The sequence below is a fragment of the Polypterus senegalus genome, chromosome 5 (genome assembly GCF_016835505.1).
Source record: "Polypterus senegalus isolate Bchr_013 chromosome 5, ASM1683550v1, whole genome shotgun sequence".
In the NCBI taxonomy this organism is placed as follows: Eukaryota; Metazoa; Chordata; class Cladistia; order Polypteriformes; family Polypteridae; genus Polypterus; species Polypterus senegalus.
In genome coordinates this window covers 199,188,752-199,216,715 of record NC_053158.1, presented here as the reverse complement: position 1 = coordinate 199,216,715, position 27,964 = coordinate 199,188,752, and the positions used below count along the sequence as shown (strand labels likewise).

The 27,964-nt window shown below is 46.8% G+C and overlaps 1 protein-coding gene across 9 annotated transcripts in view; it reads left to right on the top strand.

Moving 5' to 3' along the window:
- si:ch211-285f17.1 (sickle tail protein homolog) overlaps positions 1-27,964 on the top strand; it is a 464,466-nt gene that overhangs the window by 106,981 nt on the left and 329,521 nt on the right. The window contains exon 1 of one of the 9 annotated variants that reach the window (XM_039753957.1): positions 19,465-19,546. The exons of the other annotated variants lie outside the window; for them this stretch is intronic. Coding sequence (XP_039609891.1) covers positions 19,480-19,546 — 67 coding nt within the window. The 5' untranslated portion in view covers positions 19,465-19,479. Of the gene's footprint in view, positions 1-19,464; positions 19,547-27,964 lie in introns of those variants that run through there. 9 annotated transcript variants of the gene reach the window in all.

Sequence of the window (27,964 nt, the reverse complement as noted above, 5' to 3'; positions counted from 1 at the left end):
ATTATATAGTGCCTTATCTATCATTCTAATATCTATCTATTGATCTTTCTATCATATAGTGCCATTTCATGTCTATTATATAGTGCCTTGCCCATAAGTCTATTAGTTATGTAGTGTCTTTTGTGTCCTTCTATCTATCAATGATTCTCTGAAACCACAAACTGGACTATGTTGGCTCAGTGGGTGGATGGACTTTGCAGTATTTATCAGTCAGTAGTATATTTTGGATGTTTATGCTGAGCCATGTTCAGATGTTCAAATATGGCACCTCTGCAAAATGTCCATAAATGTAATAAGCATTTGGTTTAATGACATTGTTTGATTCCACGAGGGCTCGAGTTGCTCTTTGAGAAATTGAGCTTTGCTACCACTAGGTGGCAGTGATGACGCGGCCCTTTGCAGGCGGCCGGTGGCTCGGGGGCGACTTTCATTTGCAATCAGCAGCTGCTGTTTTGAAGGTCCCCGTGAGGACGTAGCGTCACAGCCTATGGCTCCGGTTTTGTTTGATTTGTTTCTTTATTTCTTTATCTTGCTCGCTCGCTCGCTCCTTTCCTTTCAGTTGTCTGGATGGGTGATCCTCGTCGGCAGCTGTTTTGTGTTAGCGCCGTCCTTTTGACAGCTCAGCGCTGCTTCTCCTTACTCTTTGTGGGCTCCGCTGTCTCCATGGGACTTCTTCTGCTTCTTGTTCTTCTTCTTTTTCTTGGCCTCGTCAGGATTTCTGCACGGGCCCTTTGACCCCTTGGCTCGTCTTCCTTTAGCTGTTGACGATTAGGAATGCGTTGCCCAATTAAGTGCGGACGACAAGACGAATTCCTGCGTGGTGTCGGCGGCCGTTCTGTTCAAAGTCACTGCAAGTTTTCTTTTTTTCCGCTTTCTTTGGCAACCCCGCTTTAACAAGAAAAAAAAAACGTGTGACCTTCCGCGGCGAGTCACGCTGGGGAACAATTAGCCGGGGACTGTAACTTCATTCTCTCCGGCGATGGCCCGCATGAAGCAAGCAGACTGTCCACACATGACGATGAGCGGCCCTTTGGGGGTTCGGGGGCTGAGGGTCTCTCACAGAGGTTAGTCAACGCCTTTTTTAACGAGCGCGGTGAATGAAGTGGCAGCAAAGCTCCTGCGAGGGATTTCCCGCTCGATGTTATGTGCTTGAGCTCAAGAGAAGCGCTGGAAGGCTGCAGTAATCCAAGACGTGTAGAAGCCGGGTTTTGGGGTGGGCGGGGGGTTCATAGGCGTACAATACGTGTCTGGTCACCCACTCCGGGGCACGTGAGGCTAATATAACACCTCCTGCCATCCCGTTGGTTTAATCCTTTACCTTACTAGCCGGGGTTTGACTGGTTTCCCCCTCTAGATACATACATGTGGTATATGCAGAAGCTTTAAAAGTATACCCACCCAGTGCCAGTGAGTTATTTTGTGCCCTGGGCCAAGCTTATTAGTTCAGTAGCTAACCTGTGTGGCTGGGCCTCCACCCCCCCATATCCCCTTATGATCTGTGCCCGAGGTGGATGTCTAATTCACCATAATGGTGGCGCCAGCCCTGTTCACACCCCTTTGCTATTTTTGTGGTTTGTAGCCTTGCATTAACATTCATATTAAGCAACACTCAATTACCCCCAACCACCGATGACAAAATGAAAAACAGAATATTTGCAAATGTAACTAAAAACAAAACTATTGATTGAATGAATTCTCCGTTTTTTGCTTTTCTTTACCATGGATGCCATTGTTGCTCCACCTACTGTAGAGCTGAAGTCAGACGTTTCCATACACTTGGGGAGAACTCTTGCAAACTTGTTTAATAAGCCCACCATAGATTTCCTATTAATTATAAATTTGTCATATCATTGAAGACGTGCACATGGGAGGCAGCTAAAGGGCTCGAATAGTGACAGTACCATGGCTGGCCAGGGGGTGGCGAGGTGCAATGACTTTTTCTCTCAGTCCTCTGCAGACCATTCATGGGAAATTCCACTAGGGTTCAGGCACCCATGATGATGTCACTTCCTGCCCAGACTATGTCATTTCCGGTCTTTCAACGCCTGTGATGACACCACTTCCGGTTCAGTCCTACATGACAACGTCACTTCCTGGTTCCGCCTCCCAGGATGACGTCAATTCCTGTCCAGACAACGTCACTTATGGCTCTGTCATGATGACACCACTTCTGGTTCAGCCCTCCGTGACAACACCACTTCCCAGTTCCGCCTTCCAGGATGATGTCACTTCCTGCCCAGATGACGTCACGTCCGGTTTTCGGCACCCATGATGACACCACATCTGGTTCTGCGTCCCCTTGTGACAATGTCATTTCTTGGTTCTGCCTTCCAGGATGATGTCACTTCCTGTCCAGACAACATCACTTATGGCTCTGTCACCCATGATGACACCACTTTTGGTTCAGCCCTCCATGACAACACTACTTCCCAGTTCTGCCTTCCAGGATGATGTCACTTCCGGTTCCGTCCTCCATGATGGCGTCACTTCCTGCCCAGACAACGTCATGTCTGGTTTTCGGCACCCATAAAGACACCACTTCTGGTTCCGACCCTCTGTGACAGCGTCACTTCCCAGTTCTGCCTTCCAGGATGATGTCACTTCCTGCCCAGACGATGTCACTTCCGGTTCCGTCCTCCATGATGACGTCACTTCCTGCCCAGACAACGTCATGTCTGGTTTTCGGCACCCATGAAGACACCACTTCTGGTTCCGACCCCCCGTGACAACATCACTTCTTTGTTCTGCCTTCCAGGATGATGTCACTTCCTGTCCAGACAACGTCACTTCTGGTTTCGTCACCAGTGATGACACCATTTCCGCCTTCTGTGACAATGCCACTTCTTGATTCCGTCTTCCAGGAAGACATCACTTCCTGTCCAGACCTTTAAAGACCATCTTTGTCACATGTCACCAGTTCTGTTTTGGACTTTAAACCAGACACAACTCCTCCAAAAAATGAACCCTTTTGCAGCCAGGGCATAATGTATGGGTGGCTGCCCCAAACCTTTTTATGTCTTCTGTCCAATCTTGTGACCACGTCTACATGTGCAGGTGAAGGTCCTTTTTCTCCAACAATATTCACAGACATTTTATTGACTGTGTCACAGTGGGTCACAAGTTTGCATACACTTTGTTCGTGTTCGGTGCCACTGCCTTTAAACCATTTTAATGTTTTGGGTTGCCTTCCACAAGCGTCTTACAATAAGTTGCTGGAGTCCTGGCCCATCCCTCCAGACACGACTGGTGTAACTGGGACTCCTCACTCGCACACACGCTTTTTCAGTTCAATCTTCTTGAGGTCAGAGCTTTGTGACGGCCACTCCAATACCTTGACCTTGTCGTCCTTAAGCCATTTTGTCACAACTTTGGAGGTCTGCTTGGGGTCCTTGTCCATTTGGAAAACCTATTTGTGACTGAGCTTCACCTTCCTTGCTGAGCTCTTGAGATGTTGCTGCAGCTTATCTTCATCATTGTCCTTCCTCCTGATGCCATCTACTTTGTGAAGTGCACCAGTCCCTCCTGCAGCCCCCCATAATACTCTGCTCAAAAAAAATGAAAGGCGCCCTTTTTAATGAGAGTATAGCATCAAGTCAGTGAACCTTGTGGGCTGTTGATCTGGTCAGTAAGGTACCAGAGGGGCTTGTTCATCAGTTTCAGCTGCTTTGGTGCACTAGAGGGGCAACACTGAGACGACCCCCGAAACAGGAATGAATGGTCTAACAGGTGGAGGGAGGCCATTGACATTTTTCCCTCCTTGTCAGCTGTTTCACTCGTTTTGCATTTGGCTACGCTCAGTGTCACTACTGGTAGCATGAGACCATACCTGGACCCTACAGAGGTGGCACAGGTAGTCCAACAACAACAACATTTATTTATATAGCACATTTTCATACAAAAAAAAATGTAGCTCAAAGTGCTTTACAAAATGAAGAATAGAAAAATAGAAGACACAATAAAAAATAAAAATAAGTCAACAGTAACTAACATAGAATAAGTAAGGTCTGATGGCCAGGGTGGACAGAAAAAACAAAAAAAAAAACTCCAGAGGCTGGAGAAAAAAAATAAAATCTGTAGGGATTCCAGACCAAGAGACCGCCCAGTCCCCTCTGGGCAAGTCCAGCTTCTCCAGGATGGCACATCAATACGTGCCATTGCTAGAAAGTTTGCTGTGTCTCCCAGCACAGTCTCAAGGACATGGAGGAGATTCCAGGAGACAGGCAGTCATTCCAGGAGAGCTGGACATGGCCCCTCGTAGAAGGTCCTTAACCATCAGCAGGACCCACCAGTATCTGCTCGTTTGGGCAAAGGAGGAACAGGATGGGCACTGCCAGAGCCTACAAAATGACCTCCAGCAGGCAGGCAGGCACTGGTGTGAATGTCTCTGACCAAACAATCAGAAACTGACTTCATGAGGATGGCCTGAGGGCCCGATGTCCTCTAGTGGGCACCGTGAAGCTCGATTGGCATTTGCCATAGAATACCAGAATTGGCAGGTCCACCACTAGTGGGCACCCTGTGCTTTTCACAGATGAGAGCAGGTTCACCCTGAGCACATGTGACAGACATGAAAGGGTCTGGAGAAGCCGTGGAGAAGGTTATGCTGCCAGTCACATCGTTCAGCATGACCGGTTTTGTGGTGGGTCAGTGATGGTCACTCTGGGGAGGCATATCCATGGAGGGATGCACAGACCTCTACAGGCTAGACAACGATACCTTGAGTGCCATTAGGTATTGGGATGAAATCCTTAGAGCAACTGTCAGACCGTATGCTGGTGCAGTGGCTCCCGGGTTCCTCCTGGTGCACCACAATGTCTGGCCTTAAGTGGCGAGAGGATTAAGGAACTGATACCATTGACTGGCCCCCACGCTCTGCTCACCTGACTTCAGTCCAATAGAACACCTCTGGGTGGGACATTATGTTTGGGTCCATCCGACGCCGCCATGTTGCATCTCCGACTGTCCAGGAGCTCAGTGACGCCCTGGTCCATATCTGGGAGGAGATCCCCCAGGACACCATCCGTCATCTCACTGGGACATTGTCAGGCATTTCACTGGGGCTGGGGCTGGGGGGACATGCAAACTACTGAGTACTCACCTTACCAGTCCATACCAGTAGAGATGTCCGGCAAGATTTGTTTTTCCCATTGAGAACTGATGTGTTTCCAAAGTGTTCCTTTCATTTTTTTTGAGCAGTTTATGATGCTCCCACTCTCATGCCTGACAGTTCTTTGGCTTGCTAGCCTCATCCGTTTTCCTCCAAGCATAACGATGGTGGCGGCATGGTGGCGCAGTGGGTAGTGCTGCTACCTCGCAGTTAGGAGACACGGGTTCGCTTCCCGGGTCCTCCCTGCGTGGAGTTTGCATGTTCTCCCCGTGTCTGCCTGGGTTTCCTCCAACAGTCCAAAGACATGCAGATGAGGTGCATTGGTGATCCTAAATTGTCCTTGGTGGGTGTGTGCCCTGTGGTGGGCTGGCACCCTGCCCGGGGTTTGTTTCCTGCCTTACGCCCTGTGTTGGCTGGGATTGGCTCCTGCAGACCCCCGTGACCCTGTAGTTAGGATATAGTGGGTTGGATAATGGATGGATGGACATAACGATGGTCATTATGGCCAAACAGTTTGTTCTTGTATTCATCAGCCCAGAGGCCATTTCTCCAGAAGGTCAGATCTTTGTCCCCATGCGCCACTGCAAACCGCAGTCTGGCTTTTTGATGGTGGCTTTGGAGTGGTGGCTTCCTCCTCTCAGGTGACGTCGATGTCGGACTTGTTGTACTATGGACATTGAGACTCGTCTACCTGTGTCCTCCATCATCTTCACAAGGTCCTTTGCTGTTGTTCTGCCATTTGCCATTGACTTACACTTTTCGTGCCAAAGTCCGTTCTTCTACAGGAGACAAAATGCGTCTCCTTCCTGAGCGGTGTGACCACTTGGTGGTCCCATGGTGTTTATACTTGCATATTTTTGATTTGTGCAGATGAATGTGGAACCTTCAGGTGTTTATGAGGCTCAACCAGATTTGTGGAGGTCCGCCATTTTTTCTTGGCTGATTTCTTTTGATTTTTCCCCATTATGACCAGCAAAGAGTCCATGAGTCTAACATCCATCCACATGGTGGCTCCACATGAGGCTCACTGGCTATCAGAAGCTCATTGTCTGATTGTCTAAAGGCTTGACGTCACTTTCTGGAATTTTCCAAGGCCCAGTTAACAAAGTATATGGAAACTTGTGACTCCCTGGAATTGTGATACGATCAATAAAATGTCTGTGAACATTCGTGATAGAAGTGACGTCTGCCCTGCACAGAGTAGACGTCTTAAACGATACGACAAATGTGTAATTTCTTAATATAAAATCTGTGGCAGGTTATAAAGTGAGCTTTAAAGAATTCCCCCTCAAGGTATGGAAACCCCTGACACTTTATATTGTCACGGAAGACACGAGTTGACTGGCATGGGAAAGGCGCTATATAGTATAAGTAAAGCGTATTATTGTTCTTTATTATCATCCCGGCCATGATAAAGAAAGGAGAGGGAAGAACCAGATTGGTTTGCGGTGCCCTTCCCGGTCGGGCGGAGACCACCTCCTGAAGCTGTGTGTGCCCCCAGTACACTGGGTGGTGGTACCCCACTGGTATGGCTCCCCATTTGGACTGTACAAGAGTTGTAGTTTTTGCTGGGCCAACCCTGTTGGGGTCCCCGGGTGCCACTTTTGGGGTTCTGCTCCTCTGTTACAGAGAGCTCCACCGGACCCTTAAGTACTTCTAGGTGGGCTTTCTTGTTGCACCAGATGTACTCCTGGGTTTGGGTTAAAAAGCAGCCCCTCCATCTCACCTCACAGTCGTGTGGTGGTGGTGGACACGGCTTGTGTGGCTGGAAGGACAAAGTGATCAAAACCTGTGACTCTGTGGTTTGGTTGTGTCAGGGTGTTTGGGGTGCTGGTACGCCCCCTTCAGGTCACAATATATTAACAGATACAGTATATCTATAAATGTACCGTATATACCATTATAAGGTGTGTTTTATATAGCGCCTTTTACATAAATACTTTTGTCTGGCAGTCTCCATACGCAGGGCACTCCACTCAGTCGATTTGTTGCCTGTGTTTTTCGGTGCTGCAGTAGGTTCCCTAACCCCCCCATCATCTCCAACATGTGAAATATTCAATCCGTAGCTTTCCATTCCCTGAGACTTTGTCAGCAGTGCGGCTGATAATTAGCTTTTCATCATTACACGGACGCAGAAGCCTTGTTGGTTTTACTAATTAGCCAGAAAGCCCATAAAGGTGGCACATGTGTCGGCTGTCTAGCCGCGGTGCTGTAAATCTGTAGGCGCTGGCAGAGTAAACCACCATGAGCGGGTAGCCGTGTCCTCCGAGCGTCTGCCCACCCTGGCTCACAGTGTTTGCAACGACCCAGTAGTGCCCCAGTGATGTCTCAACGTGGCAGACTTACTGGGTTTATATGAAATATACAAAAAATTAGAAATGGAGAAAGCTGTTAGTCAGGATGGGCATAAATGAACAAAAGCCTAGGCGGGTAAGCAATCAGCAAAGTGAAGCCCTGGCACCTTAAACTTCAGAGCGGCCACTTTTCATGACACAAGCGCACTTGGATGAAGATTCTAAGTTGATATTTTTCATTACTAGCCAGGGTTTGATGGGTTTTCCCCCTCTAGATAGATAGACAGATAGAAAGGCACTATATAATAGATAGATAGATATGAAAGGCACTATATAATACATAGATAGAAAGGCACTATATACTAGATAGATAGATATGAAAAGCACTATATAATACATAGATAGATAAAAAGGCACTTTATAATACATATATATGAAAGGCACTATATAATAGATAGATTGATAGATAGATAGATCTGGGGTTGAAATGGCAAACAAAGAATCTTTATAAATTAAAAAATTTAATGCAAAAAAAAGTCTCATCTTACAAAAATCAAAAATCCTTAAGAAGAGCAAAAATGTCAAGAAGCCAGCAAAAACCTAAAAAATAAGAATAAACAATAAGAGGTGAACTGACTAACACTCTGTGGCTGATGATCTCTGCTGTTGTCTGGAAGGTTGCAGGATCAAATCCCATTACTGCCATTAGGGATCCTATTCCGTTGGGCTCTTGAGCAAAGCCTTGAACCTGACAGTTGCTCCAGGGAATTCTATACAATGGGTGACCCTTCGCTCTGACTCCCATAGGTCATGTGAAAAGACAATTTCCTCTCAGGGATTAATAAAGTATATCAAAATAAACAAAAAAAAAAATCAGAGTCTCAAAAGCACGTGCGAAAATGTCCACTAGAGGGGGAAATCCCATCAAAAATCCTGGCTAGATACAATAAAGGGCCACGTAGATCCGTTATAAACAAAAGTCTGATTTTTCTCAAAATAATAACAAAGCTCTGTGGAGCACAGAGGCAGTAGGATTTGCCCAAAACAATAAAGGAATCCAATGCAACCAAGTCCCAATACAGATAGACAAAATTAAGTCAAAAACAGAGCATCTGTGTATCACAATAGATAAATAGATAGATAGATACTTTATTAATCCCAAGGGGAATTTCAATAGACGTAAAAGATAACAGAAACTCACTACTTCCTAGCATTTTTGAATGATTAGCCAGGCTGCAATTAGCAAGTGGCCCGCCACTTTGGGAACCCCACACAAAACACATGGAAAACACAGCATATAAATAACAAAAGTAACATTAACATAAATAAACAGTATAATCAAGAACATAAAGGCATAAAATATGTATTTGAACAAATGTAACAATAACAAATGTATCCCTCAATGGAAACTGTCAGGTGGCCCCGCCTCCTGTGGACACCCCCTCCCCCAAAAACAACACAAGAGACATGGCAGAAAATTGAACCACACATGGAAACCAAACAATTAACAAAAGTGAGCAAAATAAATTGAAAAGACATAAAAAAGAAATTTAAACTTAATCTGGTTGCTGGCTTACATAATCAAGCATTTTGCACCACTTCTCCTGCTGTCACTCAAGCATCCTTAGCCCCACCTCTCCTGCTGTCATTCAAGTTTCTAGCCCCACCTCTCCGGCTGTCACTCAAGCATCCTTAGCCCCACCGCTCCTGCTGTCACTCAAGTGTCTTGCCCCACCTCTTTTGCCGTAACTCAAGCGTCTTGACCCACCTCTTTTGCTGTCAGTCAAGCGTCTAGCCACGCCTCTCTTGTTGTCACACAAGCGTCTAGCCTCGCTTCTCTTGCTGTAACTCAAGCGTGTAGACCCACCTCTCCTGCTGTCACTCAAGTGAGGCTGCCAATCACTCCTTAAGCCCCACCTCTTCTGTGAGGTGCTCCCAGCCAGCTGCCCTCTCTTCCTTGCCCTGCCCAGGTTGACATTTCTTGCTAACCCAGACATGGACGCTGAGTTGATTTGTAATGCCATACCAATCATTTCAGCTTTGCGGTCTCTAACAACTATTTTGATGTTAAGGCTTTCAGAGGGTCCCTAATTGACTGCCTCTCCCTCCCGATGCACATCTGTCACTAATGTCTGGGAATGTCACTTGTCCTCACCCCCCCCCAGACGGATGTATCCATCCTAATGAATGTTGTTTTTTGCTTCATGCACAAACAAAAGCATCTCAGGGAGATAAAAGCCTGGACATGGAAGGCCGTGTGTGCACAGCTGGCCACCTTAAGCAGCTCAACAAGGCAAGAAAAGAAAAAGTCTGCCATGTCCAAAGCCGGTTCAAAATCCTTTGACTTCCTGACTCCTTTGAGACTCGGCACATCAAAGAGCCGTCAGGGCTGCGCTGCGTCGGGAGGCTTAAGAACCGGAGTCTGCTTTTCATTCCGGACCACAGAGTGCGGCGTAAGGCGTAATGGTGTCGGCCTTTGTTTGTCTACTTAAAGAGCACTTCAAAGGTTCAGAAGAGGTTTGTTGGCATTCTGTGGGTCTGATAATTGTTGGGGGGCATTGTTAGGCATTACAAATCATAATTGACTGCATACCTGAACGTGGCCCCCCAGTTATACTCTAATTACGGAAACTGTCAGCTTTTACAAAGATAAAATGTTTTAATTGTGGACCCCCACCCAAAATGGCCTGCAGGCTGAGTCACTGGACTGAAAAGCGCCAGGTGGTCAGATTGGCATGCGCCATCAGCATTGAGCCCCCTGAAGTGAAGTCACTTGAAGGAGTCACCATAAAATGACAACTCACTAAGACACGGCGCCCCCTAGTGGTTAATATGCTAAGTACAGGCAGCCTCCACCACTGACCACTCTGAAGACCCCCATAAGCCCCCGGATGACTTAGCTCGTTAGCAGAGATTTGATCCTACCCGGCGTGTAAAAAACTGTCACGCCACCAACGAATCACAGGTTCACGAGTGAGACAAATGCTGGCTGCAAAAGTCGTTATCTATACTAATAAAAGGCAAAGCCCTCACTCACTCACTCACTCACTCACTCACTGACTCGTCACTAATTCCCGTGTAGGTAGAAGGTTGAAATTTGTCAGGCTCATTCCTTACAGCTTACTTACAAAAGTTAAGCAGGTTTCATTTTGAAATTCTACGAGTAACGGTCATAACAGTCAACAACGTCCGCCATGTTGAAAATTTTTTTTATTCATGGCCCCATTTTCACGAAATTTGGTAGGCGGCTTCCCTGCACTAACCGAAACCGATGTACGTACTTATTTCGGTGGTATGACGCCACTGTCGGCCGCCATATTGAACTTTTCAACAGTCTTTGTTACTTATGGGCCCATCTTCAAGAAATTTGGTACGCGGGTTCCCAACGCTAACTGAATCCTACTTACGTACATATATACGTCCATAGCCTGCAGCTCGGTCACCGTGTGAGGTGGCATTGGGTCCCCCATCCCAACACCTCCCACGTTGTTGGCTGGCTGCCTATATAAGGCCGTCCGTCGCTCCAGTCTCTACATTCCCTTCCTTGCTTTGCCACGGGATTCACGTCTCCCTGCTGATAACTACAGCCTTTTTATTTAATCCACGGCTTCTCCGCTGTTTTATTGTTCATTTATTACGCTTATAGTTATTGTGTGGGTATTTTAGACTTACTTCACATTGTTCAGGTACCCATTTCCTTTATCATTCCAACCGTAACCCCATTAACATGTCTATCGAGGTGATCACCATCGATCAAAGAACTGTCACTTACCGAGTGGTTTCCATGCCCGGAGATGGCGCCTGCCTTTTCTATTCTCTGTGTTACGTATTGCACGGCCATATCAGGCTCACTCTTGATATCCATTGTGTCTTATGTATTGAATGACTGGCACAGGTTCAAGGTGTGGACTGATGACGGTACAGGAGATAATTAGACTACACAGGAGCACTAGAAGAGTGAAATGCTTAAGCCCTTCACCGATGGTTCTGCATGTGAGTTGATGGCTGCCGCTGAATTGTTTGGTTGTCGCTTTCAAGTGTACCGAAATGGCCAAATATTTTACACCTTTCAACAACCGCCAATGCCTCTTAAACATCTTACATTCACAGGTGACGATTTCAGTAGTGGACACTTTGATATTTATGAATGTTTAAACTCTCAAAAGCTGGATGTGATTTTATCGATGAAACCGGTTGTATGCTTACAACGCTTGACAGATGCCGAATGTCTCTTCAACACAAGTCCTGCAAATACGGTCGTAATTGAAACAAACCATGAAACTCAAACCGATTATGACAGCAGCAATCCAAGCTGTGAGATTTGTGACAAGATTACTTTTCACATGGCCGACTGTACGTTACATGCTCAAGAGTAAGCTCAGCGCACAGATTGGTCATATTACAACCAGAGGGCCGAACTCACAATGTGGTATACAAAGAGATCCTTAACAAATAATTATTGGGATATTTTCCCTCAGTTTAAAAAGGTTTAATTTTCTTCTTAATAAAAATTTTAAGGCAGTACTTCGCCGCTGTGAAGCGCGGGTATTTTGCTAGTTTCTCACAATAAACAGTCTGATGTGCATACAATTGAGTCCAAAACAAGACTGAGGGAAAAGGGGAAAAGGGTAGGCTTTTAAAGGGGAAGACAGGAAGTGAGGTCATAAGGATCGGGCCCATGTTCTTCAACCATTGGTTCGAGCCCGAACGTGACATCACAGGTGCCGGAGCCGGTAAGGTCTACTTCCATTGGCTCGGTCCCAGAAGTGACGTCAAGAGAGCCAGGTGGAATCTCCTGGGAATGGCCTACAGGAAAGGGAGAAAAAGAGTCAGTGCACTCTGCCCCATCCCGGCATGCCACAGAACCGCCGACACTCAAGCCCTTTAGCTGCCTCCCATGCGCACGTGTGTGACAAAATATATATATATATATATATATATATATATAGTGTTTTAGTGTATATACAAGTTTTTAGCCTGCACAAATAAAATTTTTCGTTTTAATTCCCAGAGACATGTACTGAAACCAACCACCAGTTTCTTTGTGCGTCATGTTGCCTTTGTTCATCGCACATTGCAGCCCTCTTGTGGACACCGGCTGACATTACGCCCAGGCACTGATCCTGGAGTTTGTCATTTTATATATATACTAGATAGCTGATGCCTGCCATAGCATACGGTGATGTAAGAATAGGAACGGAAAACGGTGCACTGCCTTCGTCAACCGTTTGTGTCAAGAAATAACCCACTGATAGGAACAGGCAGTTACCGGATCCCGGAAGAGAGATGACGTACAAAATCCCGTCGACAGAGAAGAAAGGCTTAGGAAACATCCATCGCAGTATAACGAAAATAGCAAGGTGTATGGGAGGCCGCAGGCAGCGTGGGGAAGGGTTTGGAAGAGGACGAATAGGAATCGAAAAAAATGCTGTGTCGGCTGCGTGTGGGCGGGACGGGTTTGAAGAGGAAGCAGGACAAACCAGAAGGGAAATATATATAAGAGATACTAGGTGGGGCCAAACACCCTGACCCCGGCACCTTTGGTGCTCAACCCCCAGTTGCGGCCGCGAAACCACAACTTTCTTGATATTGAAAACCACAACTTTCTTGATATTTTAGTTTATAATTTAAAAAATGGAATAAGAATCTGAAAATCTAATAACATCACATTAAAGTTCAATAAATTCTGAAAAGAATGATATCAAAGATATATATGTAGGTTCTAAAATAAGCCCGATTTAAAGCGTGACAAAAAACGTGGCATCAAAACGTCACATAAAATCGTTGCACTTTTAGGATTTTATATATAGAGAGGAGATTATATTATATATATATTTATATTTATAATCAGTCAGTCAGTCATTATCCAACCCGCTATATCCTAACACAGGGTCACGGGGGTCTGCTAGAGCCAATCCCAGCCAGCACAGGGCGCAAGGCAGGAACAAATCCTTGGGTAGGGCACCAGCCCACCGCAGGGCACACACACATAACACCAACCACACACTAGGGACAATTTAGAATCACCAATCCACCTAACCTGCATGTCTTTGGACTGTGGGAGGAAACCCACTCAGACACGGGGAGAACATGCAAACTCCACACAGGGAGGACCCGGGAAGCAAACCAGTGTCTCCTAACTGCGAGGTAGCAGCGCTACCCACCGCACCACTGTGCCACCCCCTGCGAATGAATCATGTATCGTAAAATAGTTTTTTATTCCTAAGGTTTCGATTCCTACCAGGAATCATCATCAGAAGAAAATGATTACACTTTACAGGAATCCAAGGTAATATATAGCAAATAAGAAGGATTGATTTGATGGGGTGGGGTTCAAAGGGTGTTGGTCATATTATTTGCATGTATTCTATATAAATAGTACTGTATATACAAATTTGTGGGGGTCAGATGATGGCCAGACGTCTTTATGGTTCTGACCGACAATATTAAGAATTTTTTAAACCAAATTCAACCAACTCCACAGATGAAAGCGCCCGCTCCAGACTAAGATCTTCTCTTGCGTTTTATGATATTAGATATACAATATACTGTACACGTGCGGGTGTATTTGCTGTGATTTCTCACTTTTTACTGCTCTCAGATTGTTAATAATGGCCCCCTCCGTTCATGCTGCGTCACGTCACTTCATTCTGCTTTGTCTCCTGCCTTTTTGTCACTCAGGACCTTCAGTGTTGTCATTTGTATTGACAGGCATTTTGTTTTTAATTGAACTAAGTTAGTAAATTTATGACTTGCTTTATAAACTCCAAAGGTAAATTTTAAGGTTTCTGCCCAGTTATTTTCTCACCTCCCATTTTTCTGGATTCCATCACAGGGTTGCACAGAGTTAGAGCCCATCTTACCAGCAATGGTTATGGAGCAGGAACCAACACTGGGTTGAATGCCAATCTCGGAGCACAGCACACGTGCCCATTCATTCATGCATTGTCTGAACTTAAGTCAAATGATGGTTGCAGATAGTCAATTCTAACAGTGACTGGCATTAATCAGGAGCCAACAGCAAATGAGATGCCAGTCCACGGTATGGTACCTCCAGGCTTACTCATTCCATGCCAACTTGTTTATCATTCATTCATTTATTACTTTCTTGCTTGCAGAGGAGCCACAACCAATTCTACCAGTTACTGGCATTATTGAAGAGCCAACAGCAGATGAGGTGCCAGTGCATTTTTATTCCACATACCCCCTTGCTTATTAATTCTAGCACTGTTTTATTTCACAACTCATTCCTTCCCTTTATGTGTTCATTTCTCTGTGTATTCTCCAGTGGATGTTCATAGAGCTACAGGCGGGTTCTGGCAACAACCAGCATGACTCAGGAACCAACCCTGGACTGAATGCCAGTCTTCAACATATCCACATTTTTTCATTCCAAGTCAACATTTTTTAATCATTCATTCATTCATTTTCTGAACTCATTTATTTTATTGCAGGGGACTTATAGTCCATTCTAGCAGTGATTTATTTAAATCAGTTACTAACATCAAGTGGGATGGCACGTACCCCTATACTTACTCATTCTAAGCCAACCTATTCATCATTCATTCATTCATTTCCTTTCCATGGATGCATTCATGTCTCTGATTCCACACAGCCAGTTGAAGCCAATTCTGACAGCAAGCTGCATAAATCTGGGCACAACTCTGGAAGAGATGCCAGTCCATGGTGAGCAAACACACTCAGTCTATCTAGCTGGGCCACCTAACATGGCTGTAAGATGTCAGATTACATGGCAGTTGCACGAGTGTCATAGGAATACCGGGAGATGGGTCATTTCCATAGAGATCATACTGAAGTTTGCAAATCAGACACGGGTTCAAGTGCCCCAAGACAGTCGTGATGCCCACTGCGCCACCATTTTTCATAAATTTCAGTCTGTTTCTTAAAATCCTTTTGTGTTCCTGTTCTATTCCCCTTTTACCTCTCAGTGACTCTGGAATGGAAAATAATAATAAAACAAAATGTGTGGGTGGGTAGACGAGTGTATGTGTAGTGAGGGACAGCCGAGACCCTCACCCGGGCCGGGACACCTCTATATTGGAAGGACTGGGGGGAAAGAACATGCATAGTGCATTAGCTGCCCTGGAGTGCATGGTTTCCCACAAGGCATCATGGGAATTGGAGTTCTATGACTCAACCCTGTTGGGTGCTGTGGGTTGCCGCCAAAGGGGTGCTGCAGGGACTGGGGAGCCCTACTTCCGGGGATTACTCAAAAGGAGCTGCCTGCCTGTACTCAGGGGGCTGGATCCTGGGGTGGTGGTGGTGGGGTGATTTGTGGTGGTGAGTAGGACCAAACATGCTGGAGGTGGAAAGAGAGAGACGAGAAGACAAAGAAAAGAAGTGTTGTGTGCTGTAACTATTGTGCTTTGTGCTGTGCAGTGTGCTGTTTATGTGGGAAACATTTGGAAAGAGTTTCCCACAGCTGTGGTGCTGGAACTTGTGCCAGGTGTCTGTCTTTGTCCGGTTTGGGAAGCTGGTGCGCCCCCTGGTGGTCCCCCTGGACTTGTGCAATCTCATTCTGACCCCCTGAATGCTAATAGTCAGAGTTCTGCTGAGGCAGCGCCCCAAGCGTTCCTTATATTCTTTTCCATTCATTGGTTTGCTCGGACCAGTTACCCCAGTACTACGTGACCAGAGGTGCCATAGATCAGCTGTACTTTCAGAGAGCTCCACAACTGAAGTGACGGCCCCCTCGTGAGTACGGAAAGCAGCAGCGGTGCCCTCAGGGTGGCTCGCGTCGGTGGCTCGATGTTCAGAACTTTACGTGCTCGCTTTGTAGTGCTGAGCACCGCCTGCGGCCAATTCCACCTTAAGTGCTCATTTATGGACATCCAGGGACGAGCCTTTCTTTCTTTTTTTGTACTGTCCTCTCCGTGGCGGGGGCGTTGGACGTGTTCAAAGTGACTAATTATCAATGAAAAGCGAGACCAGCTAGAACCCCTTTTGTTGTCTACAGTTCTTGCATGCTGTTCTTCCCCGTAAAACAAAAGAGTTGGGCCTTTAGAAACATCACAACACTGGGAGCGTGCGTGTGGGTGACATGTGGCAGAGCGCCTGACGTTGCTGCGCCCCCTGATTCGGCTGCCTGTGTGGCGTTGCCGTGTTCACCCCATCTTTTTCTGGGGCTCTGGTTTCCTTTCACTTTCCAAAGACATGCAGATGTCGTTAACTGGCGTGCCTAAACTGGCATACTGGGTACACACCAGTCCCCTGTACTGAGGTGAACTCGTGTCCCGTGCACGTTTAGTTCCTGCTTTATATCTGATGCTGTTTTAGCAGACTGTGGTTTAAAATGACACTTGAATGGCTGGTTTCAGTCTGTAGGTAGCCCGGTGGCACAGTAGTTAGGGTTGCTATCCTAACTCGGTTCAAAGTTCCATCTAATGTGGACATTGCAGGTTCAACCAATCCAATGGGCATGTGGGTGTCCCCCATTGAAAATGTTTAACTTCCTCTCTCTCTCTCACCCACACTTTTCCACACACTATCTTTCTTTCTCTCCACTCTCTTTCCCACTCCCCCTCTCTCCTTTCTCTCTCACAAACACACTCATTCTCACGCGTTCTGTCTCACACACTAACTCTGTCTTTCTCTTCCCTTCCCAATCCCCCTTTCTCTCTCTCTCTCTCTTCCTTCCTCCAATGCCCAGTCATTCTTTCTCTCCCCCTCACTCGTCCACTTTATCTCTCTCTCTCTTTCGCTCTTTCTGCCCCTCCCACCCATTCTGTGTGTCCCCTTCACTTGCCCTCCATCTCTCTATCTCCCCTACCCTCTCTCTCTTTCTCTTAATCTTTCTCTCTTCCTCCCTCCAATGCCCACTCATTCTCGCTCTCCCCCCTCACTCGCCCACTTTCTTTCTCTCTCTCTCTCTTTCTGCCCCTCCCACCCATTGTATGTGTCCCCTTCATTTGCCCTCCCTCTCTCTTCCTCTCTCCCCCACTCTCTCTCTCTCTCTCTTTCTCTTAATCTTTCTCTCTTCCTCCCTCCAATGCGCACTCATTCTTTCTCTCCCCTCTCACTAATCCACTTTCTTTCTCTCTCTCTTTCTTTCTGCCCCTCCCACCCTTTCTGTGTGTCCCCTTCACTTGCCCTCCCTCTCTCTTTCTCTCTCCTCCACTCTCTCTCTCTCTCTTTCTTTCTCCCCTCTCTCTCTCTTTCTTTCTCCCCTCCCTCTCTCTCTTTCTCGCTCTTTCTGCCCCTCCCACCCATTGTGTGTGTCCCCTTCACTCTCCCTCCATCTCTCTTCCTCTCTCCCCCACTCTCTCTCTCTTTCTCTTTCTCTCTCCTCCACTCTCTCTCTCTCCCTCTTTCTTTCTCCCCTCCCTCTCTCTCTCTCTCCCCCTCCCCCTCACTCATCTACTCTTGACCCCCCCCTCACCCCCACCTTCATCCTCCAGCCATCATCTTGCCCCGGTGCTGTCAGAGCGTGCAGACACGTGGAGGCCGGAGTGTTAGGGAGAGCCGCGATTCACAAGTCCCAGGGTCAAGCAGGTCAGCGGCTCTGGTGCTCCAGCGTGTCCAGCAGTTGTGGGATCTCAACACAGTAATATTTTTGATAACTTTAAGATAGTAATGCTGTGGTAGAGGAAGCCAATCAGTTTTTTACCAAGAAGTTCAAAATTTACACTAGAAATTTCTGGAAATGATGAACTTAGTCAACCCATGGAATTCTCTCTCTTAGGTTGATGCAGCATAAGAGTGAAAGCAAAAAGTAAGGATGCATAATAAAATGAAAAGCAACAACAATCATAATAATGATATGTAAAAATGAAATCTCATATGCAGTATATGAGAGAACGACATTCCCCAAGCACGCCATGTGTAGGAGTGCAAAGCACCTCAGTAGCTTCTTCTTATTACTTGCACAGACCGCAGGAGCGCATTGAATGTTCATTGGCCGTGTGGCTATGATGTATCGGATGAGTTGCAGCCACGTGATTGGCCGTCGGATGGTGCAGGCTGTTTGCATGGGCCGGTAGGTGAACCTTGATGGGGGCAGCGCGGTCACTCAGAGTTCAGAAAATTAGTCACTGAACGCAACTGGACCACGTAGGCTTTTCTCTGTTGAATTTTATTTTCTCATCTGTGTTATATAGTGCCTTTCATCAGGAACTCTGTCACACAATCTCTATTCCAGTTTCTTAAAATTTGGATTGACAAATTTGGATGACAAATTGGACTGGACTGCCAATACTGATGCTCTATGTAAGAAAGGTCAGAGCCGACTATACTTTCTCTATCTATCTATCTATCTATCTATCTATCTATCTATCTATCTATCTATCTATCTATTATATAGTGCCTTTCTTATCTATCTATCTATCTATCTATCTATCTATCTATCTATCTATCTATCTATCTATCTGTTATATAGTGCCTTTCTTATCTATCTGTCTATCTATCTATCTATCTATCTATCTAAAACAGTATGTCCAAATATGGAATTTTGAACCCAGAGCCAGGTCTGCCTGCAGCACTCTTCCTATATCTGAGCACACTTTGCTTCTGCTCTTTGGAGCAGATGATATCATCCGTTCCGAAGCGCTGGATTCTCAGTTACCGACCGTGGCTCTGTCATCGCAATTCGTTTTCCACATGCTGCTTATTCCAGGCTGTCATGGAAATAACAGGCCTGATCCTAATTATCGTGTTCTTCGGAGGAGCAAAAAAAGGATATCCTGCTCGCTGCCTGCCTCACAAGCGGCGCCGAGGCGATGGAAGAGATGATGGCGCCGACCGTTTGCTTTCCCATCCCACCCGGCATAGGGTTGGGGGGGGGGTGATGGAGTCGTTGAGGGGTCGGCAGGGGTGCGGTTAGACAGTTTAGGGAAGTTCAAGACACATAACTCACCCCGGGCTTGAATATCAAAATGCTAATGCGCTTCATTTGGAGGAAGTGGCCGCTGCATTTGAGCGAGAATCCAGAGCAGCGCGGGCAGATCCCATTTGTGGGCTGCATGCGGGGGCAGCAGAGCCCCCCTTAGTGGAAGTTGGTTGTTTCTTGTTTTTCTATTTCAAATCTTTTGAGTGCTATATAAAGTTTTCCGGCGCATTTATATGTTTGGAGACTGCTTGATGTTTACCACACAAGGAGCTGGTGTGAGGATCAGGGTGCTGCCTGAGGGTGAGTGCCAAGCTGTACATGGGAATGGGTGTCAATGGGAGGGCAATGTATTGGGGAGTCAGTTGGGGGGGGGGCACTAGACTTTGTCCCTTTATCGTTATGGGCATACAAGAAAAGAAATGACCCAATGTCCACTTTGTTGGCTTCTTTTGGTGACCTCTTTGAAATTGCAGGGTGTTTTGGGGTGTACTGTCTTCAGGGGCCAGCAGGTGGCAGCACCTGTTAGGTTTTCTTTTTTTTTTTTTGTATATTTGGATCAGGTGATCAGGTAAAAGCTGCACAGCCCAGAAAGATTCAACAGTGAGGTGGATGAGCACAGGTGCCAGTTGACCTGTACTGCGACCTGGGTGTGAAAAGGGCCAGGGTGGGGGGCAACTGGTATGGATGCATCAAGAAGCAAAGTCCACCTTGTCAGTGAAATCCGTTTCTTTACTCTGCTTCTGATTTTTTTTGATCGTTTCTAAACTGTGAAGTGTCCAGGACTGGGGACTGCCACATCATGCAGGACATGTTCCTTCTTATTTTTTGAGTCCGTTGCTTCAAGGAAAGCATTCAAGGAAAGTGGAAGAGAAATGTTGAAACTGGATGGGTTGAACACTTCATGTTCTTACACCTCCTTCGTGACCTCCTCTATTTTGACAATTCAGATATGTTTGGGATCAAATCCCAGCTTCCCATCCCAGGATGGTGACTCTAAATATCCTTTTATGGCTGAACTTGGGTGTGCATAGGACACTTGCCCAGATGCCAGTTCGGCCCCCATCGGTGTGCAGTTTATTTGTTCTCCTTGTGCAAGTGTATCTTTCTGTGGGCTTTTCTGGAAGCCTTCCACATCACTAAGGTGGGCATGTTCCAAAAGGCCCTCTATTGCTAAATGTGGTCTCTTCCAGTGGACTGGCACCCTGCCCAGATGTTGAAACAGCCATGTGCCCAATTCTGCCAGGATAGATTCCAGTCCTGTGCAACCCTTATTCAGGAAGACAGCGAATGATAGGCCATGTTATGTGCCGTACAAGGGTCTGCACAGAATACTTGGCTCAAATACCGACTTCCTGTCCATCAGTGTAGACTTTATTTGGTCTCTCTGTGTCCATGTAGGCGTTTCTCTGTGCATGACTGTGTCCTTCTGCATTCCAGGGTAGACCTTTTAGATTAACCTGTGACTCCAAGAGGCCTTTAATGTCTCATTGTGGGTGTGTGCTGGAGACGAGTCTAAATCCCACTGTAATGGCCTGTAGGGCTGAGTGTGGGTGAGAACACAGGAGACTTGGTTCAAATCCCCACTTGGCCTCGGTGGGAGTGCACTTTATATGATCTCCCTGTGTCTCTGTAGGTTCCTTCTTGGTGTGCTGGCATCCTTCCACATCACACAAGTTGGCACGTTAGGATAAGTGGTGACTCTGAAAGGTGCCTTATGGCTCAGTGTAGGTGTGTGCAGAACATTTACTCCAATCCCAGTGTGGCTGCTCTCTGTGTACAGTCTATTTGTTCTCCCTCTGTTCATGTAGCTGGTTCTCTGTGCGTGTTTGAGTCCTTTCACATTCCCAGTCAGGCTTTTTATGTTAACTCGTGACTCTGATTGGCCTCTTATGACTAAATGTGGGTTTAGTGTTTTAAAATCCTCGCTCGGCCCCTTTTGTTGTGCAGTTTATTTGTTCTCCCTGTGTCTGCGTAGGTTTCTGTGGGCTCTTCTGGCATTCTTCCACATCACTAAGGTGGGCATGTTATGTTAATTGATGACTTTAAAAGGCAGTCTGTTACTAAATGTGGTTGAGATTGTCTCTTCCAGTGGACTGGCACACTGCCCAGATGCTAATACAGCCATGTGCCCAATTCTGCCAGGAGAGATCCCAGTCCTGCGCAGCTCTTATTAAGGAAAATGGTGAATGTTAGGCCATGTTATGTGCCCTAAAAGGGTCTGCACACAATTCTTGTTTCGCCATCAGTGTAAACTTTATTTGTTCTCCCAGTGTTCATGTAGGTGTTTCTCTGTACATGCTTGTGTCCTTTCACATTCCAAGTCAGCTTTTTATGTTAACTGGTGACTCTAATTGGCCTCTTATGATTGAATGTGGGTACGAGCACAGGGGACTATTTTAGATCTGTGTCTTTTTAGATTATTTCTGGGTGTTCTAGCATGACAGAAGGTTGGCATGTTATGTAATCTGGTGACTTTAAATAGACTTTATGGCTTAGTGTGGGTTTGTACATAACAGGATTGGTTCAAATCCCAGCTCGGCCTCGGTCGGTTTACTGTTTATTTGTTCTTCCTGTGTTTGGGTTTGTTTCTTGTAGGTGTTCTGGCATCCTTACACATCACAAAAGTTGGCCCGTTATGATAACCGGTGACTCTTAAAGGTGCCTTATGGCTCAGTGTAGGTGTGTGCAGAACATTTACTCCAATCCCAGTGTGGCTGCTCTCTATGTACAGTCTATTTGTTCTCCCTGTGTTCATGTAGCTGTTTCTCAGTGCATGTTTGAGTCCTTTCACATTCCAAGTCAGCCGTTTTACGTTAACCGGTGACACTTATTGGCCTCTTATGACTGAATGTGGGTATGAGCACAGGGGACTATTTTATAATCCCTGCTTGGCCCCTGTTGGTGTGCAGTTTATTTGCTCTCCCTGTGCTTTTAGTAAATTTCTTCTGGGTATTGTGGCATCCTTCCACATCACACAGGTTGGCATGTTACGTCATCTGGCGACTTTAAATAGACTGTAATGCTCAGTGTGGGTGTGTGCGTAACAGACTTGGTTCAAATCCCCACTCGTCCTTAGTCAGGGTGACGTTTATTTGTTCTTCCTGTGTCTGTGTAGATTTCTTTTGGGTATTCTGACATCCTTCCACATCACAAAAGTTGGCACGTTATGATAACTGGTGACTCTTAAAGGTGTTTTATGGCTTAATGTTGGTGGCTGCAGAACACTTGCTCCAATCCCAGTGTGGCTGCTCTCAATGTACAGTCTATTTGTTCTCCCTGTGTTCATGTAGCTGTTCTTCTGTGCGTGTTTGAGTCCTTTCACATTCCAAGTCAGGCTTTTTATATTAACCGGTGACTCTGATTGTCCTCTTATGACTGAATGTGGGCACGATCACATGGGACTATTTTATAATCCCTGCTTGGCCCCTGTTGGTGTGCAGTTTATTTGATCTCCTGTGCTTTAGTAGATTTCTTCTGGGTATTGTGGCATCCTTCCACATCACACAGGTTGGCATGTTATGTCACCTGGCGACTTTAAATAGACTTTATGGCTCAGTGTGGATGTGTACATAACAGACTTGGTTCAAATCCCAGTTTGGCCTTAGTCAGGGTGCCGTTTATTTGTTCTCCCTGTGTATGTGCATGTTTGAGTCCTTTCACATTCCAAGTCAGGCTTTTTATATTAACTGGTGACTCTGATTGTCCTCTTCATGTGGGTACGAGCACATAGGACTATTTTATAATCCCTGCTTGGCCCCTGTTGGTGTGCAGTTTATTTGATCTCCCTGTGCTTTAGTAAATTTCTTCTGGGTATTGTGGCATCCTTCCACATCACACAGGTTGGCATGTTATGTCACCTGGTGACTTTAAATAGACCTTATGGGTCAGTGTGGGTGTGTGTGTAACAGACTTGGATCAATACCTCACTTGTCCTTAGTCGGTGTGCTGTTTATTTGTTCCTCCCTCTGTCTGTGTGAGTTTATCCCCCCTCCAAACCCCCCTTGCACCTCCGAGTATCCTTTAACTTTTCATAGGTGGCTTTATTTAGTTAATTGCAGACTATTAACTGTCCCCGTATGACTGAATGTAGCTGTGTGTGTCATGCATTAGACTGGCACCCTACCCGAGGCTGGCTCCTGCCTTGTGCCCAGTGCTGCCAGGCCAAGTGAATTGGAACAAAACCCTTCAGCCTGCAGAAACCCTCAATGTATGAATCTGGTGACACCCAACCCCAGCCCAAATGCTATCGACAGCCTGTCAAGAAATGAAAATGAAAAGGAAAGGTTGACGTCTGGGACTTTTTAAAAGGCCCAACAGATGAGGCTTCAGCGAGCTGCGCCCGTTTTCAGCCGTTTTATCCGCCGTGCCAAGAATGCACACATCACAAAGGTACACGCTGCTTCCAAAAAAAGAAAAAAGTAAAACTCCAAACGAATCCCATTCTCCACTCCTAGCAGATTAATTTGGGGATTTTGTGTTTTTTTTTTGCCTCCCTGCACATTAGCCACTTTATCGCTCCCTTTGTTTCAATTCTCCTTTGAAGTCTCGTCCAAGTCAAAACAAGGCAGCGGAGTTCACTGGAAGAGACGCTCGCTTTTGGCAGGTGGCTCAGTCCGTGTTAATGACTTGGTGTAGCAGGGCAGGGCAGGGCAGGACTGGCACCCAGGGGTCAGCTTTCATCTCGGCTGTACTCTCTGAAATGTCTTTACTTTACCAACAGCGAGTCCGCCATTGGCCTTTTTAATTTCCAGAGCCTGAATGATGATTTATGGGCACACGCTATGCGATACGCTGAAGCTGCCCTGTAATAGACTGGCACCCAGCCATCCCACTGGTTCTTTGATTGTGCTCAGTGCTGTTGGGGTGGGCGCCAGCTACCCGCACCCGTAAACTGAAAGAGCGAGTCAGAAAAGAGGAAGATGTATGGATGGACACTGCCTAATATAGTGTAGCCCCCCCACCAGTTCAGCTTGGACCCCATTGAGGGTCTCTGAAGGCATCCTGTGGTATTTGGCACCAAGACGCCAGCAGCAGATCCTTTAAGTTGCGCGGTGGGGCCTCCACGGATCGGACTCGTTTCTCCAGCACATCCCACAGATGAAATCTGAGGAATTTGGAGGCCAAGTGCACACCCTGAACTTTTCGCCGCCTTCCTCAAACCATTCCAGTGTGGCAAGGGGGGGCACGCTGCCATCGGGGAAATTACCATTGGCATGAAGTGGTCAGCGACAATCTTGGGGTATTTTTTTTTGCCGCCTTAATGACAGACTGAGTGGGTGACGGGAGAACTCAGAGAGCTGACTCTGCGTGTTGCCACAGCTTTGTCTCTGTGTGCCCCCCTCAAGTTGTCTCCTCTTTGTTCTTCAGTTATGGTCAGCTGAGTGGTTTCTACAGAACAAAATAAAATGACAGTCTAACACCAAGTCAGTGAAGCTTCAGGGATGTCAAGGTGTCCAGTGAGGAAGTAGAAGGGATTGGGAATCAACGTCACCTGCTTTGGTGCAAATGACAGTGACAACAGGTGACCTGGAGGGGTGACAAAAAGACACCCCCCAAAAATAGAATGGTGGCCACTCTCTCCTGATCCTCCCTGACTGATTCTTCTCTAGTTTTGTGTTCTGCTAGCGTCCTCGTCACTGCTGGTAGCATGAAGCGGTACCCACAGCTCATTCAGGTGGTACAGGTAGCCCAGCTCCTCCAGGATGGCACATCCATACGTGCCAACACAAGAAGGACTGCTGTGTCTCCCAGCACAGTCTCAGGATCATGGAGGAGATACCAGTAGACGGGCTGTTACACAAGGAGAGCTTGGCAGGGCCGTAGAAGGGCATCAACCCAGCAGCAGCACTGGTACCTGCTACTCTGTGTGAGGAGGAGGAACAGGATGGGCACAGCCAGAGCCCTACAAAGTGACCTCCGGCTGACTACTGGTGTGCAGGTTTCTGACCAAACTGTCAGACACGGAGACCATGAGGGTGGCATGAGGGCCTCTAGTGGGACCTGTGCTCACAGCCCATCATTGTGCAGGTCAGTTGGCATTTCCTAGAGAATACCACAATTGGCAGCTCTGCCATTGGTGCCCCATTCCCTTCACAGGACCACACCAAGCACATGTGACATACATAACAGAGTCTGGAGACGCCGTGGTGAACGTTAGGCAGCCTGCAGCATCATCCACCTTGACTGGTTTGGCAGTGGGTCAGTGGTGGTCTGCGTATCCTTGGAGGGTCACACAGACCACCACATGCTAGGCAACGTATTCTGTTTGCTTTTAGGTATCATGATGTAGTCCTCGGAGCCATTGTCACTGACGTGCAGGACAATGCCGGCCTCATGTGGCCAAAGTAGGTAGGCAGTTCCTGGATGGTGAAGGCATTAATGCCATTGACTGGCACACCTGAGTCCAAATTGAGAACCTTGAGAGACGTTACGTATCAGTGTGTCTGTAGTGCCACACACTGTCCAGGAGCCCACTGATGTGCTGACTCACGACTAGGAGGAGACCCCCAGGGACATTGGCAGGGCATGGGGCACATGGGCTGCCCACACATACACGACGGAGTCACATTAGGAGCGGCTGTGGTGGAATTCACTCCAGTTGGATCAGCCTGGCATTTCAGTTTTCTACTTTGATGTTCGGTGGGATGTTGAGTCAGCGCTCAGTGGTCTGGGGATTTCGGTTTCCATTGACCGCCGTTACGTCACTTTCTTCTCAATGAATTTCTCGGTAAATATTTTCCACCTGAATATTTCGTTCCTTAAGATCCGATGTCTGACGGAAGTGCGCCCTTCAGTTTTTTTTAAATATGTGCCTACACAAGGAGACGGAAGCCCCACTAACAGTAGATGGGGGGGTCTTTCTTTACTTGAAGAACTACGAGACACCCCACCTATACACAGGGACTTGTATTCCAAAGCAACTGGGGTGTGTGTGTGGGGGCTGCAATCTACACATGACATCTCATGGATGGGGTCTTCACAAACTTCAGACCCCTTCCCTTTTTCACGTTTTGCAGCCTTATGCTAAATCATTAAGATTTATTTCTTTTTTTTCCCATGAAGTAAAAATTCAATGCCCCAGAAAGACAAAGCAGAAACAGGATTTTGGAAATTTATTGATTCAAAGTTTTAAAAGTAAACTGAACTCATCCCATTGACTCAGATTTTCAGAGACCCTTCACTCTGTGCCTACAGTAGCCGAGTTAATGAGACCTGCACGGCCATGCAGGGGGGGCTGCACTGCCAAGGCAAAGACGTGCTCAGGCGGGGCAGAGAGCCACCATAATGGCCCATGAGATAAAGAGCCTGCCACACACACCCTCCATTGTAGCTTATCGAAGTCTCACAGGGCTTGAACAAACCTCGAAGCCACCGTGGAGGGCTGAGCACGTTGCGCCAATTGGAGGAGTTCAGCCACCCAAACGGCACGCCTGACATGCCCCTCGTGCATGACTTTTCAGGACGGTGGTGCGAGTGGGTCAAGTTTCACCACTCGCCGGCACTCCGCTACCCGCGCTTAGTGTGCAACACACCCAAGTGTCTGGTATGGGATGGGACAGGGAGGCCTAAGATATGGAGTGTAGGTGCCCACAGGATGGATGGGCGTCCCGCTCAGGATGGAAGAGGATACCTTACCCGGGACACCTTATTATTCCTGTCCCGATCAGGATGCCCTAATGGATGAATGGAGTCACTGGGGGCAATACCTGGGCTGGGACCCCTTATTATTCCTGTCCTGATTGGGATGCCCAAAGACTGTAGAAACCAGTAGGGTTGCAGTTCATCCCCCGCCATTCTAGGTGGCAGTGCTTCTCATATAGAGTCCCAGTCGGGACACCCGCAGGGCAGCATGGGAGTTGGGAGTCCGGAAGTGCAGGCCTGTAGGGATCCCTGGGGGGACGATAAAGGGAGCTGCCCTGGGGGTGAGAGGACCTCCATGGCTTGTATACAACAGGCCACGTCCCATCACCGGATTTCCTCCCGGGTTCACTTTAAAGGCAGCAGACTGTGATCCCCCCTGTGCTTCAGTAGACGTTCACCGTATTGGGGTCCTCAAATGTCAGAGGAAGTGAAGGGGCTGCTGTGTGTTTTTTTTTTGGTGGTTTACATTTTGACATTTCCTATGTGTGTCGATGCTGTATATTCTGATATGCTGCACAGGTGTCTCTGTGTACTCTGAAGATCACCAGCTGAGCCGTCTCCTCCATACCGTCTCTCAGAGCCACCGTCTGTCCCTCTACAGGCCGGTGCTCTCCGTGCTGGGTTGGCAGGGACACGACCTCCATTGACTTAATGATCCGTCTGGGGTCTGTGGGTGGGACGGCTTCAGCAGCCCCCAAAAACCCCTGCCAGGTGTCAACGGCCTTCCTGTAACACATTTGATCATGGAGTAAAAATCTCTAGTAAGTAAAAGTAAGTAAAGTACGTAAAATAAAAAAAATTACAGTATAGTAAGTAAAGTTAGCAAAGTAAAGTAAATAAGTAAAATAAAGTAAGTTAAGTGAGTAAAGTAAGTAAAGTGAGTAAAGTAAGTAAAGTGACTAAAGTGAGTAATGAGTAAAGTGAGTAAAGTAAGTAAAGTGACTAAAGTGAGTAAAGTGAGTAAAGTAAGTAAAGTGAGTAAAGTAAGTAAAGTGACTAAAGTGAGTAAAGTAGTAAAGTAAAGTAAGTAAAGTGACTAAAGTAAGTAAAGTGACTAAAGTGAGTAAAGTAAGTGAG